Source organism: Pseudophryne corroboree, chromosome 1 (genome assembly GCF_028390025.1).
Source record: "Pseudophryne corroboree isolate aPseCor3 chromosome 1, aPseCor3.hap2, whole genome shotgun sequence".
Lineage (NCBI taxonomy): Eukaryota > Metazoa > Chordata > Amphibia > Anura > Myobatrachidae > Pseudophryne > Pseudophryne corroboree.
The window spans coordinates 256,103,519-256,118,023 of NC_086444.1; the positions used below are offsets into that span (position 1 = coordinate 256,103,519).

Below are 14,505 nucleotides of genomic sequence, written 5' to 3' on the forward strand. Positions count from 1 at the left end.
CCCTATTGAATAGGTCAGAACCCCTTTACGACCTAAAATCAATCGGAAACTGCTGTCTTTCCGACAAGACGTCAGTTTCCGACTCTTATCGACTATAACCCATAACCTACAATCCTTGTAATATCAGCCTAGCAAAGATGCAATGGGTTGTATCTGGTGATATTATAATAGAGGACTGCAAATGTAAACAATGGGAATAGTTAAACTTTACATTCCATATAGAAAACATTTACTCCTTTCAATAGGGAAGATATTTATTACTGTGTTGGCTGTGACTATGAAGTTTTAATTCAATGTTTGCAGCAGAACCCTGCAGGTGGGAGACTTGGAGGTCTAAAGCATGGGAGCATATGGTTCTGCAGCTAATGACCACCATTCCTCTGAGCCCCAATTACATAGCTTTTCCAATTCTTCCAGACTTATCCACAGTGACTAAACACAACGAAGATGGTCAGTTTGCCCACTTTGGAGACAAAATCACCAAATTTAGGGGTTTGTGTAGTAAAACACTGAGGGATAACATTTTGTAACAACGGAAGTGATTGACTATGATAGCAAAGGCCAGTTTGCATGAAGACAAGACTAATACACTCTTAGTAAAGAATAATGCTGGAATAATTGATATGCAAGATGAAATATACATCACTTTTAAAAGTTCCTCCCATGTGAAGGAACAGGGGAAATGTCAGGTAGTCAGCCACGACAGCGCATACACTGCCAGGTGCCACCGACCAATTATTGGCACTATTGGACATGCTGCATATCAGAAAGATTGATCATTAATGATTAGTCGCGGCAATACACTGTTCAAATATTGGCCCAATCAGATAATTATCGGCTGATTGGGTTGATAATTGGACAGTGTATGCCCACCATAAGTTGTGTAAAGCAATTGGTGGCTATTTTCTTTTTCCATATTCACCCATGGTCTAGGATCTCCTATAAATGACACATCTTAATCACTGCACACGTACAAGTAAATAAACCCAACACTGACCCCTATCGCCACATACTAGGACTAGAAGATCTTGGCAAGAAAGAGCTGAACAAGATGTGGCCTCTTCATCAGCTCTTTTCCACTGACCACTACACTAACAGGTCAGCTGTGCTTTTGGGATGTAGTCACGATTCCGGCGGTCAGCATGCAGACGCCGGGAGTCTGGCCAACAAAATGCCGGCAGGGGGCTGAGGGCTATTCCCACTTGTGGTGTCCACAACACCCACAAGGTGGGAATAGAACCTGTGGCGAGCACAGCGAGCACTTGTTACAGATTGGCCAGCACATTACTATAGCAGATGTAAAACATACTCAGGTGAAATATTAGAGAACATGCTGAATGAAACCAAGACTGGTATTGTTGATTCAAGGTATTATTATAATCTTTTATTTATATGGCGCCACAAGGGTTCCGCAGCGCCCAATTACAGAGTACATAAGTAAATACTCAAAACAGGAAAACAGTGACTTACAGTTGAAGACAATATAGGACAAATACAGGGTAACCAAGCATAACTACATCAGCAGATGACACAGAGATAAGTATCAGGGTTGCCATGTAAAGGTCGTCCATATAAATAACCTATTGAGGCTCCATAGAAACTTAGGGCCTGATTCAGGTATGTACGCTATTCTGTTTCTTACAGTTGCATGGCGTATCTGTCCAGATGCCCCTAAGTCACATGGCACATCTGTCCTGATGCATTTAGGATGTTGCATGCAAAGAGGATTTAGAGGCCTATGTATGAAGCAGTGAAAAGAGTGGAGAAGTGGACCAAAGCAACCTTTCAGCATTTAGATAACATCTGTCAAGTACATTCTATAAAATATGTAAAAGATAATTGGTTGCTATGGGCAACTTCTCCACTGGTCAACTCTCTTCACTGCTTGATCATCCCCTTAGACAGATTGAATGACAGCTAAGGCCCGTTTCAATGTGGCAACAGTGGGGGTGGTTACAAAAACGTGGGCATGTCACAAATGTTTTCTAGGAATGTCCGAGCCAGCGACTGCACCTTCTGCCCCTTAGTACGCAGTATAAAAGCCGCCGCCGGCTTAGTTCTGTTTGCCATTCTGAGCCACCAAAGGATAACCCAGAAGGCCAAAAATCGACTGGTCTGCGTCTGATGCTGCGTCTTTGCATACAGCCACTTGTATCTGCAAGGACGCCAGTGGGTGTTTTAATACAAATCCCAGCAGCTGAGACATTTGCATATTATCGCACAGTATCTGTATACAAAGAGGACGTTGTGACTGGTTTAGCGTGCAAACATGAACCACGCTCGCAGAAAGAATATTTTACAACAGTGTCAAATTGCTGCATCACAAGCTAGGGGACTGGAAAGAATCAGCTTATTGTTACTGTAAATTACCTGCTAGAGGAAGCTCAGACGGCCCTGGAGCCTCTGGTCTCCTTTGTATCTGAGAAGGTGCTGGCTCTGCCTGCACAGACTGCAAGCTCTCAACTTCACTCTCCGTTGCTTCATCTTTAGTAGGTGGGGAATCGCCAAACAGCTCACGTTTAGGTGGTAAACTATCCGGTTCCTTGGAATTTTTAGGTGGCGTTGACTGTTTTTTCCCGTTAACAACACCTTCACTAAATTCTTTAGGACGATGTGAAGACTAATGTCAAAGAAAGCAGCATATTTAAAAGGATTCACAGCAACAAAAAAACAACATTTTCGCAAACCAATAATTAAATGAATGCTTCTTAGCACCACAATACCTGTAAATTCCCTTCTTTATGTAGAGCAACTGACACCCCGATAGTTGGTGAGCTATCCACCACAGACGACTGTTTTGCTCGGTTAGGTGGAGAGAGGATGAAAGCACCTTCTACAACCACTGGGTGGTGCTCTATTTCTGTGCTGGCTTTCTTCAGCAATCCTGTTAAAGGAATATCTGTGCTGCCAAGAGACTGATCACCACAACACAGATGTATCTTTGAAAATACAAAGGAGAAGGGAGGGGAAGGGTAGTGTAAATTCGGGTTGGTAACAAAATCTGTTTCACTTTGAGGAGAACGATCCTTACATACATGAAAAGAAAAGTAAATAAAACGTTTCTGCAGTCACTGATACTGTTACTGATAGCATCAACTGTATAAATGCTTGTGTGATGCTTTCTAAAAGTTTACACTGGCTGTTATGAGCAGATAAGGAATAAATTCCCAAATGTACCACACCTGGGGTGTAAGCAGTGATAGTACATGTTTTACGTAGCACCCAAACACAATGCCAAGCCTTTTTTGGCGAAATAAGTCCCTGGCCAGAGACCAAGGATGGGATCTCCAAACGCGGTACATAAAAACCATACGTGGATATAAAAGCCAAAATGCATATAATAACTGTACAACACTGAGCACCACTATATGGAGAAACCAGAGTCCTTTTGCTTGGCTAGCATACAATGCATGACCCCAGTTCTGAAAGAAGAAGATCACAGTGTAGGATGTATCAGCTCCTGTAGTAGGAGTGTAGTACTGTACCTGAATCTTAGGCTGCACAGAAAGATACATGCACAGTACTTCCATACTGCTACGTATTCTGACAGATGCTCTCTCGGGCTCAAAGTCTGGATTGATCAAGTCCGTAAAAGGTTCATTTGCGACATCATTTCCCAGCAAAGAATAGTAGAAGAAAAATTCTGGCTGTGATTCAGGCAGCTTCAAAGTGCTTGGGATTAACTGAAAGCAGATACAATAATGATTTTATTGAACTAGAAAAACAACTAATTATCAGTTCCCGTGAAAGGGACAGAAGTAAAAGGCAATACTGGGACATCTACCCAATGCTGCAGCATGTGGTACCAGCATAATAACAGTAATTGTTTTAGTTAATTCGGCCCATACATATACAGTACCTGACAATGCCCCAGGGCTCATCCGATTGGCTGACCGGTATACTAAGCTGTTAGGCGACCTATAAGGGAATTAGCAAAATTCAACATATCCCAATCATTTTTGGGTCGGATTCGGTGAATCAAGGATCTCCAACATGTTGGATTTTGCTAATGACCGGACCCAGGTATCTGCAAATCGAACTGCCCCAATTGATGGTAGATGTATGGGTCCCATAACGCTTCTTTAGAAACTATTTAATCCAAACATACCAGGACACAAACTATAAATATTTAAAGTAGCCATACGCTTACAAAACGACAACTACAAAAGGGAACTTTAAAAAAAAATAACATGCAGATACACACTTATTGATGAAAGAAACCAAAACATTACACTCTGCTCAGAAGATGTCCGCTTATGGCCTGAGACTAGTCATCTTCCAACCTCACTTACGTACCCAATTTACAACAGAAGTGATCCAGCTGCGAGAGACAGCATTGAACCATTTGTGAACCGAGACAGGTCTAATAAGAGTGGTTATACAGTTTAACCTCCAACAACCAGCATCCTAGAACCATTTATACAAACCACAAAAAAACAAAATTTAGAAAAAAAATAAAATAAAAATAATTAATAAAATTTGCATTTGCTGAAATATGCAAATAATCCTAATCTACAATATGGTATCTCAGTTCATATAGGAAATTTGTTGGTGTGCGCTAGTGCTCACAGGCCTACATGCATCTTGTAATTACAAACTGCATGCTAGGAAGAAAACATGCACATGACTTATCCGCTATCCTAACAATTTTAACTATGAGTTAAGCAGATCAATCAAGAAAGTTAGTTTTGATTCTTGTAATGCCTGTATATGTAATCCGCTAAATTATAAGAAATTAAAGTAAAGTAAAGTTTACCTTGGTAAGTCTCTAAAAAACATAAAAAAATAAATAAATTAAAAAATAGGATTTTAATACCTACCGGTAAATCCTTTTCTCTTAGTCCTTAGAGGATGCTGGGGACGCTTAAAGAACCATGGGGTATAGGCGGGATCTGCAGGAGACATGGGTACACTATAAGACTTTGAATGGGTGTGAACTGGCTCCTCCCTCTATGCCCCTCCTCCAGACTCCAGTTATAGGAACTGTGCCCAGGGAGACGGACAATTAGAGGAAAAGGATTTATTTAATTATTTTAACTAAGGTGAGATACATACCAGCTCACACCACCAACACGCCATACAACATGGCATTCAACAACGCATGCAACGGCATGACCAATAACAGTCACAGGATGACTGAACTCAAGGCAACATGAGCGTAACTATAACCAAACTGCAGATACAGCCCGCACTGGGACGAGCGCCCAGCATCCTCTACGGACTAAGAGAAAAGGATTTACCGGTAGGTATTAAAATCCTATTTTCTCATACGTCCTAGAGGATGCTGGGGATACTTCAAGAACCATGGGGTTTATACCAAAGCTCTAGAACGGGCGGGCGAGTGCAAAGGACTCTGCAGCAGCGATTGACCAAACAAGAGGTCCTCCTCAGCCGGTGTATCAAACTTTTAAAACTTCGCAAAAGTGTTTGAACCCGACCAAGTAGCAGCTCGGCAAAGTTGTAATGCCGAGACTCCCCGGGAAGCCGCCCAGGATGAGCCCACCTTTCTGGTAGAGTGGGCTTTCACCGATTTCGGTAATGGCAATCCTGCCGTAGAATGAGCCTGCTGAATCGTATTACAGATCCAGCGCGCAATAGTCTGCTTAGAAGCAGGAGCCCCAATCTTGTTGGGAGCCCACAGGACAAACAGAGCCTCTGTTTTCCTAATCTGCGCCGTTCTGGCGACATAGATCTTCAAAGCTCTAACCACATCGAGAGACTTGGACTCCGCCAAGGCGTCAGTGGCCACTGGCACCACAATTGGCTGGTTAACATGAAAAGATGAAACCACTTTTGGCAAAAAACTGCTGACGAGTTCTCAACTCCGCTCTATCAGCATGGAAAATCAAATAGGGGCTTTTTGTGAGACAAAGCCGCCAACTCAGACACTCTCCTTGCAGACGCCAAGGCCAACAACATAACCACTTTCCAAGTAAGGAATTTTAACTCAACCTTGCGCAAAGGTTCAAACCAACATTAAGGTCCCATGGTGCCACTGGGGGCACAAAGGGAGGTTGGATGTGAAGCACGCCTTTTACAAAGGTCTGAACTTCCGGAAGGGAGGCCAATTCTTTTTGAAAAAAGATCGACAATGCCGAAATCTGTACTTTAATAGAGCCTAACTTTAGGCCCGCATCCACACCTGCTTGTAGGAAATGGAGCAAACGCCCCAGGTGAAATTCTTCCGTAGAAACCTTCTTGGATTCATACCAAGACACATATTTTGTCCAAATACGGTGGTAATGCTTTGCCGTTACTTCTTTTCTAGCCTGAAGAAGAGTAGGAATGACTTCACTGGGAATACCCTTTCGGGCTAGGATCTGGCGTTCAACCGCCACGCCGTCAAACGCAGCCGCGGTAAGTCCTGATACACGCACGGCGCAGGAGAACCATCATTTCCGCCATTACTTTGGTGAAAATCCTCGAAACCGGGGACAGACCAAACGGCAACGTCTGAAATTGATAATGACAATCCTGCACAGCAAACCTCAGGTAAGCCTGATGTGGAGGATATATGGGGACATGCAAGTATGCATCTTGTAGGTTGACCGACACCATAACATCCCCCTCCTCCAGACTGGAAATCACTGCTCGTAGAGACTCCATCTTGAATTTGAATTTCTTTAGAAAGATATTGAGGGATTTTAGGTTTAGAATCGGTCTGACTGAGCCATCCGGCTTCGGGACCACGAACAGGCTTGAATAAAAACCTTCCCCTTGTTGAGACGGGGGTACCGTGACAATCACTTGATTTTGACACAACTTTAGTATCGCAGTTCTTACTATCTCCCTTTCTGGAAGAGAAGCTGGCAAAGCCGATTTGAAAAATCGGTGAGGGGGCACGTCTTGAAACTCTAACTTGTACCCCATGGTTATTAGGTCTACTATCCAGGGATCCAGGTCCGAGTGCACCCAGACCTGACTGAAGAGCTTGAGACGTGCCCCCACTGGTGCGGACTCTCGCAGAGGAGCCCCAGCGTCACGCGGTGGATTTGGTAGAAGCCGGAGAGGACTTCTGCTCCTGGGAACTTGCCACAGCCTGTGACCTTTTTCCCCCAACCTCTCCCCCTCGCAGCAAGGAAGGAGGACCCACCTCCTTTTTTTTTAATCTATTGGGCCGAAAGGAGTGCATCTGATAGTGAGGCGATTTCTTCTGCTGTGCAGGAACATAAGGTAAAAATGAAGACTTACCCACGGTAGCCGTAGACACCAGGTCAGTGAGGCCGTTGCCAAACAAAACTTTACAGTTAAACGGTAGAGCCTCCATCGCCTTCTTAGAGTCAGCATCAGCATTCCATTGATGTAACCACAACGCTCTCCTTGCTGAGACTGCCATGGCATTGGCCCTTGAACCCAATAGGCCAATATCCCTTACAGCTTCTTTTAAATATGCTGCAGCGTCCCTGATGTGACCCAGAGTCAAAAGTACACTATCCCTGTCTAGGGAATCTACCTCAGATGACAAGTTATCTGCCCACTTTTCAATAGCGCTACTCACCCATGCCGAAGCAACGGCAGGCCTGAGTAGCGGCCCTGTAGTGACAAATGGATTTTAGTGTATTTTCCTACTTCCGATCCGCAGGATCCTTTAGGGCTGCCGTGTCAGGGGACGGAAGCGCCACCTTTTTGGATAGACGCGATAAAGCTTTGTCTACCGTGGGGATTCCCACCTTTCCCTGTCCCCAGAGGGGAACGGATATGCCACCGGAATTCTTTTGGGAACCTGAATCTTTGTCAGGATTTTCTCACGCCTTTTCAAACAGCGCGTTTAGCTCATGAGAGGGAGGAAACGTTACGTCAGGTTTCTTTCCTTTATACACTCAGACCCTAGTATCAGGGACAGTAGGGTCCTCAGTGATATGTAGTACGTCTTTTATCGCCACAATCATGTACTGAATACTCTTAGCGAGTTTTGGATGTAATCTGGCATCACTATAGTCGACACTGGAATCAGAGTCTGTGTCGGTATCTGTGCAAATGCACGTTTCTGTGACCCCGAAGGGGTCTGAGCTTGTGACAAAGCATCCTCCATTGATTTCCTCCATGTTTGGTTCTTAAACTCAGATTTGTCAAATCTCTTAGACCACTTAGTCACGTTTGCATTTAAAACATATTCACCCAATTATCCGTCGGCGGTGCCGACACGGTCACTCTCACAGCATTTTCTGTCCCCACTCCAGCCTCCTCCTGGGAAGAGCATTCAGCCTCAGACATGTCGACACACATGTACCGACACCCACAACCACACTGGGGCTATAGGAGACAGACCCACAATAAAGCCTGCAAGAGGGACACAGAGAGAGTTCTGCCAGCTCACACCCAGCGCCTATCCCAATACTGAAGCCAGTAAAGTGACTGCCCAGACCTGTTGGTGCTTTTTATATAAACCAATCAGCACCAAATTACTTGTGCCCCCGTCCCCGTTTTTCAGCCTGTTACTTGTACAGCAGTGTGGAGGACAGGGCCAGCGTCTCTGCAGCTTCTGTGGAGAGAAAATGGCGCTTGTCAGAGCTGTGCGGCTAAGCCCCGCCCACTACATGGCGCGCTTCAGTCCCGCTCAAATTTATGTTTATACTGGCGGGGGTCCCTTAACTAGTGTCCGGAGCACTGTTACCACTCATGCCAGTCTGATTTGAGGTCTCATGCTGCCCAGGGCGGCCCCCCCCTGCGCCCTACACCCTGCAGTGCTGTAATATGTGTGGGAGTATGGCGCGCGGCGCGGTACCTCTTCTGCCGTCACTGAAGTCTTCTTTCTTCTCATACTCACTCGGCTTCTATCTTCCAGCTTTGTGAGGGGGCGACGGCGCGGCTCCGGGAACAAGCAGCTAGGCGTACCGTAGTGATTGAACCCTCTGGAACTAATGGTGTCCAGTAGCCTAAGAAGCAGAGCCCTTGAACTCTTAAGAAGTAGGTCTGCTTCTCTCCCCTCACTCCCACGATGCAGGGGGCCTGTAGCCAGCAGGTCTCCCTGAAAATAACAAACCTAAATAAAGTATTTTTCTGAGAAACTCTGGAGAGCTCCTCAGTGTGCATCCAGTCTCACTGGGCACAGAATCTAACTGGAGTCTAGAGGAGGGGCATAGAGGGAGGAGCCAGTTCACACCCATTCAAAGTCTTATAGTGTGCCCATGTCTCCTGCGGATCCCGTCTATACCCCATGGTTCTTGAAGCATCCCCAGCATCCTCTAGGACGTATGACAAAATAGGATTTTGTACTTCTGCTAAATCCTATTCACTGACTCCATGGTGAATACTGGAAACCTTGTGGTATAGTGAGCGAGAAGAGGAGCATCGGCATTTTGAAGTTTGCCACTATACCTCAGCCTTATCCACCTCTATATACCCCAGTGGCTTTATAGTCCATTCAGTATTGAGTTAACAAAGCCCAATTAAAAGAAGAGTCACAGATGAGTTATAATGAGGCTCCCTTTAAGACCAAGACCCTCTGAGTCTTTATGTCGCTATCTCTCCCATGCTGGGGTTGCAAATTACTATCAGGGAAGACTTAGCTGCCCTCATCTCCCACCTTCCCTTCTCATCGCTGTAACAAACCTGTGCATTTTTGTGAAAATAGGCTATTCTGGGAGTCGACTCAGAGTACATATGGAGAACAGTCTTGTGCGAGTGTCGAGTGGTAATAGGTAAGAAATTACAAATAATTTTCTTGACATTAAAAGTAATAGGGAAAATCCATAAAAGCTGGCTGTATATCTGCTGCATATTTTAATTAATGTCTTGAGCTCCACAAGAATTATATTCTGATCCAAATGGATATTGGAATATTAAGTGTAGTAGCCCAGCAGAAATAAATTGCTCCTGGAAGTTGGATCAAAGATGGTCCGTGCTGTAATCCTAACACCATTCCTCCGGATGCTATGTCAGGAGTGCACTTACTGAGGTAGACCAGAGTGGCTAATAAGACATATATGGCTATTTGGTAAAGGCAATATGAGACAAACAGCGTCTGTAACCCGGCAGGATAGGTAGTATCCCGGGTGTCTGCGGTGTGTGAGGATACCGGTCAGCGGGTGAGGAGATTCAAGATCTTCACTAAAGAGACTTAACTAGAGCCTGTAAATCTTATTCTTCGAAGAAAGACCCTTTATCGCACGATTTCCAACAGCATCACTAGGAACAACCGTCCATATGCCAGGATCAACTTGATTTGGTTTAGTTGATAATCCACCCATGATACTTCGGAATCTACTCTGTTTGCTGCACATGGTCAAGCAATATCACTGGAGGGGCTGCTCAACGAAAAGATAGTCACATGTCAGATAGTGGATGATCGTTATCCCTCTGGAGCTGAAAAGTGTGACCATGACTGCCATCACCTTTGTGTACACTCTGGGAGCTCTAGCAGTGGGCCCTGATCTGGAAATGCCAGGTTTAAACTTCATTTGTTATATGGGATGCATGATGTCCTTCCCAAATAGAGACATGCAGATATACATCATTGATATTTATTGATCCCATAAATTCCCCTCTTTGCTGTTGACAACAGTTCTTAAAGATTAAGTGGTCTATTTACTAAGCCTTGGATGGAGATAAAGTCAACACAGATCAAGTACCAGCCAATCCGTTCCTAACTGCCATGTCACAGCCTGGGTTTTTTAAATGAGTTAGGAGCTGGCTGGCTGGCTGGCACTTTATCTCCGTTGACTATCTCCATCCAAAGCTTAGTAAATAGACCCCTGAATTTTGAAGGTGAGAGTTTATAGATTTCAAACTGGAGGCCCATCTTGCTGCTGTACAAGAAAACGGTTGGAATAGAACCCCAACCACCTCTGGTTCACAGGAACAGGGACAACAACAACAACGCGTCTTACTGAAAGCAAAGCCTGAGTCACTCTTTTCAATCCCAGATGTGTTAATGGTACTGTGGGTAGACCTGTTCAAAAAGAAAATGCCTTGCAGCTGGCTCAGTTAAATCTAGGATATACCCACTTGAAGAGATTTTCTACACACTCAAGCATTCAAAGTGGAATCCATCTACTTCACTGTGATGCGCACAGGCAAGCTCCCACCACAGATGTCCACGACTGTATGTCTTGTCATGCTGGCAGCTTATCGGCCATTCTAATTTCTGAGTTTGGAGCCACCCAGGCCTGTTTACATTTTCCTTTGTCCACCATGGGAAGCGGAGGGTTTGCCCTATGTGAGCACCTGAGGTCTATAGGCATGAAAGAACGGTGCCATCTGTTTTGGAGCACAGAAGGGAAGTATTGGTCTCAACCCTCTGGACCAGAGTTGGACAAAATAATTTCATTGGCTTCAAACACCACTTTGACTGCAAGTGGAAGATACACTAGAGTCCACAGCCTGCCAGGGACAGAGACAGAGTCCTGTATGCAGCTACATTTGTAGATTAAATCTTTAGCCCATACATACGGAATCTCCCGAAGTAAGCCGACTCTTCCCTGCTTCGTTACCTAGAAAAGCTCTCTGTTGGGGCTACCAGGTAGCTTCAATTTTCACACCCCTGCTATCCCTTAAAGATGTACCACCCAGAATAGGAATACCATTTAACCTGACAACTAGCAATAGGAGCATCTAATATATGTGTAGACTACCATATAACCCTATCAGTCATCGGCAGTTGATACGGGAACTGGAACCCATTTGCTGAAATTTTCAAACAGGGTCCAAGCATCATCCAAAAGTTAATTGAACCGAGATGATGCAGAAAAATAAATCAGCTGCTTCTTTTTACTGCAAGTGCAGCATCTGGTGCAATGACCAGACCAAAGAGCCTTTTCACCACTCACAGTACTCAAAGATTTCCAGTATGCCCCACTGGGTCAAAGGAGGAAGAACACATTACAAAAGCAAGCAGTTCGCTCCAAAAATACTTGTTAGAATAAATCGCCATAAAAGGAACTACAGAAACACAAAGTCATGTTCACAACATGTCAATACTGGGAAAAAAACTTGTGTAGTTTATGCAAAAATACAAGTCAGAGCAAAAAATGTTAAGCGTAATCCTGTGCTTAGACAGCAGTGACAGCTATACTTTTTGAAGCTTCAGTAATATAAATCATTTAAAATAAAAATGACGGTATACAGGAAATATTTGCAAACCATTTAAAAATCGGTGCTCTGGAAAAGATACGTCAAAGCATAAATGAAAAGTAATTAAATAAATTGTTGATCATAAAGCAGTTATTACACTTGCCCTTACCTGCTCCAATTGTGTCGCAAAAGCAACAGTTACAGACAAAACAAAAAAGTCTTTACAGTAGTGCACTGGCCCAATTTGATGGTAGCCTTCTGTTTCATTCAGAATAGGAACAAGGCTCTTTGGGTCAAGCCCAGGGGGATCACCTAGGACTAAGACAAACATAGCATGTCATTTAGAATTTATGTCACACTAGATAACCAAATTTTTTCTACTAGTTCACAAACATCCAAAAAATGATGGGCGCAAACTAGATTCTCTGATAAAAGTATTATATCCTTTGTTTTACTGACAAACACACACGCAAAATATATAAATATCAGCCACTCTCAGCACACTTATTCTTAAAGGTTTCATTTACTCCAAAAAAAAAATTAAAATAATGGTTACCAAGTATATGGTGATAAAAAAAGAAAAAAAAATACATACAATATGTATAAAATCAAAATCATAGAAGTCTTACTGTAGATGCTAAAAGTTAAATATTCAAGTGGTGATAGAGGCTACTGACACAATGGACTTCAGGCCTAACTCTGATTTGTACAGTATTGCAAAGTCACTGGGAAGCAGCTGTGCAACACAGTACAACACGGTACAACTAATATGCTAGTGCAGCAGGAGGCTTCTGTAGGAAAAAAAAAAAAAAAAAACACCGCCTGCCAGAATCTGCGATCCGAGCAGTGCGCCTGAAGACGCAGACTCGAATCACCAACAGTCGCGGCCCCGGCCATCTGCTTATGCCGAAGCTTACTCAGATTGGCTGTGGGGACATCACTGCTGGGTCCATGAAGTCTGCGTTCAACGAAGCAGGCCCTGAGTTCGGCATGCGTTCAGAACAGTGGTGCTTTACCACAGCTTGGTTTGTTTTTTATAAATTGTGTATGCATGGCATTTCAGAAAGCGCACCTTTTGCTCTGGTGACTCAGGCTCATCTTGCATTGAAGGCACCAATGGGGCAGAGAATGGGATGGAGGGGGCATGTAAAGGTTGCCAAGGTAAAATAACAGATTGTCGAAGCAAAAGGCATCCCAAGGGACCACCTGTTATGAGGGTTAAGACTTTCAGGTTCTTGACCCCTGGAACATATAATATGGATAATCATAGCATACACTGGCCATGTCTGATTCTTTGACCACACAATTCTGTAAATATAAAGAACTACTGCGATCAAATAGCAGAATCACAGTGTACTGGAGTGGTTCCCAAAGTTTTTTGAATCACAGTGCTCTAGAGCAGTGGTTCTCAAACTCGGTCCTCAGGACCCCACACAGTGCATGTTTTGCAGGTAGCCCAGCAGGTGCACAGGTGTATTAATTACTCATTGACACATTTTAAAAGGTCCACAGGTGGAGCTAATTATTTCACTTGTGATTCTGTGAGACCACCTGTAAAACATGCACTGTGTGGGGTCCTGAGGACAGAGTTTGAGAACCTGTGCTCTAGTCAGGGCTGGCCAAACCGGTCCTCGAGATCTACCAACAGTTCATGTTTTCCAGGCCTCCTGGAGATCTGTAGAATCGTCAGCTAGGAATGAATGCAGCACATCTTAATTAGTAATGACTACACCTGTGCACCAGCTAGGTGGTCTGGAAAATGTGAACTGTTGGTAGATCGAGGACCGGTTTGGCCAGCCCTGCTCTAGAGTATTAAAAATTATATTATATTAATAAATAAATATATATATATATATATATATATATATATATATATATATATATATATATATATATATATATATATAAAAAAACACCACCCCTTGGTGAAGAGTTTCTTGTTGAGAAATTCTGGGGGGAAAAATATTACAATAAGTACATTGTATTTATATGTCATACTTAGGATTCAGTTCTGTTTGTCCACATATTTTATGAGTGGAAGCCACAAGCACCATTTGGTCCCGGACCACCAACCTAGGGGTGACCCAAGGCATCCCAGTGTGCCACAACAGCACCCAGGTTGGGAATCACTGGTATATCGTATAGTGTTGTGTTTTTGTTTTTATTTACAAAAAAAAAAAAAAAAGGAGGGGGGGGAATTCCTAATCTCTTTAGGAAAGTGAAGGCTACTAATATGCTTCTAAGTACTTCCATCATTTTCAAAGGGAAGGCGGTGCACTGGCTACATATGCAGAGCTGGTAGCATCTCACATTTGTGATCAACTCTGCATAGGTAGTAAAAATGCTAATAATTTCCCCAGGCGCATTTTACAATTGTACTTTGTCGGAAATTGAAATGAAATAGTAATGGTAAGGTGAGAGTCACAAACAGTAACTGGATTATGAAGAATAAAAGGGGTCATTCCGAGTTGATCGCTAGCTGAAAAAGTTTGC

General features: G+C 43.7%; 1 protein-coding gene across 4 annotated transcripts in view; it reads right to left on the reverse strand.

The window, feature by feature from the left end:
* Positions 1-14,505, reverse strand: part of CEP120 (centrosomal protein 120) — a 254,609-nt gene that overhangs the window by 171,437 nt on the left and 68,667 nt on the right. For all 4 annotated transcript variants that reach the window (XM_063964221.1, XM_063964219.1, XM_063964220.1 and 1 more), the window contains exons 5-8: positions 12,182-12,330; positions 3,486-3,683; positions 2,724-2,939; positions 2,371-2,620 (exon numbers count right to left, since the gene is read on the reverse strand). In XM_063964221.1, the coding sequence (XP_063820291.1) occupies positions 2,371-2,620; positions 2,724-2,939; positions 3,486-3,683; positions 12,182-12,330 (813 nt within the window). The remainder of the gene's footprint in view (positions 1-2,370; positions 2,621-2,723; positions 2,940-3,485; positions 3,684-12,181; positions 12,331-14,505) is intronic.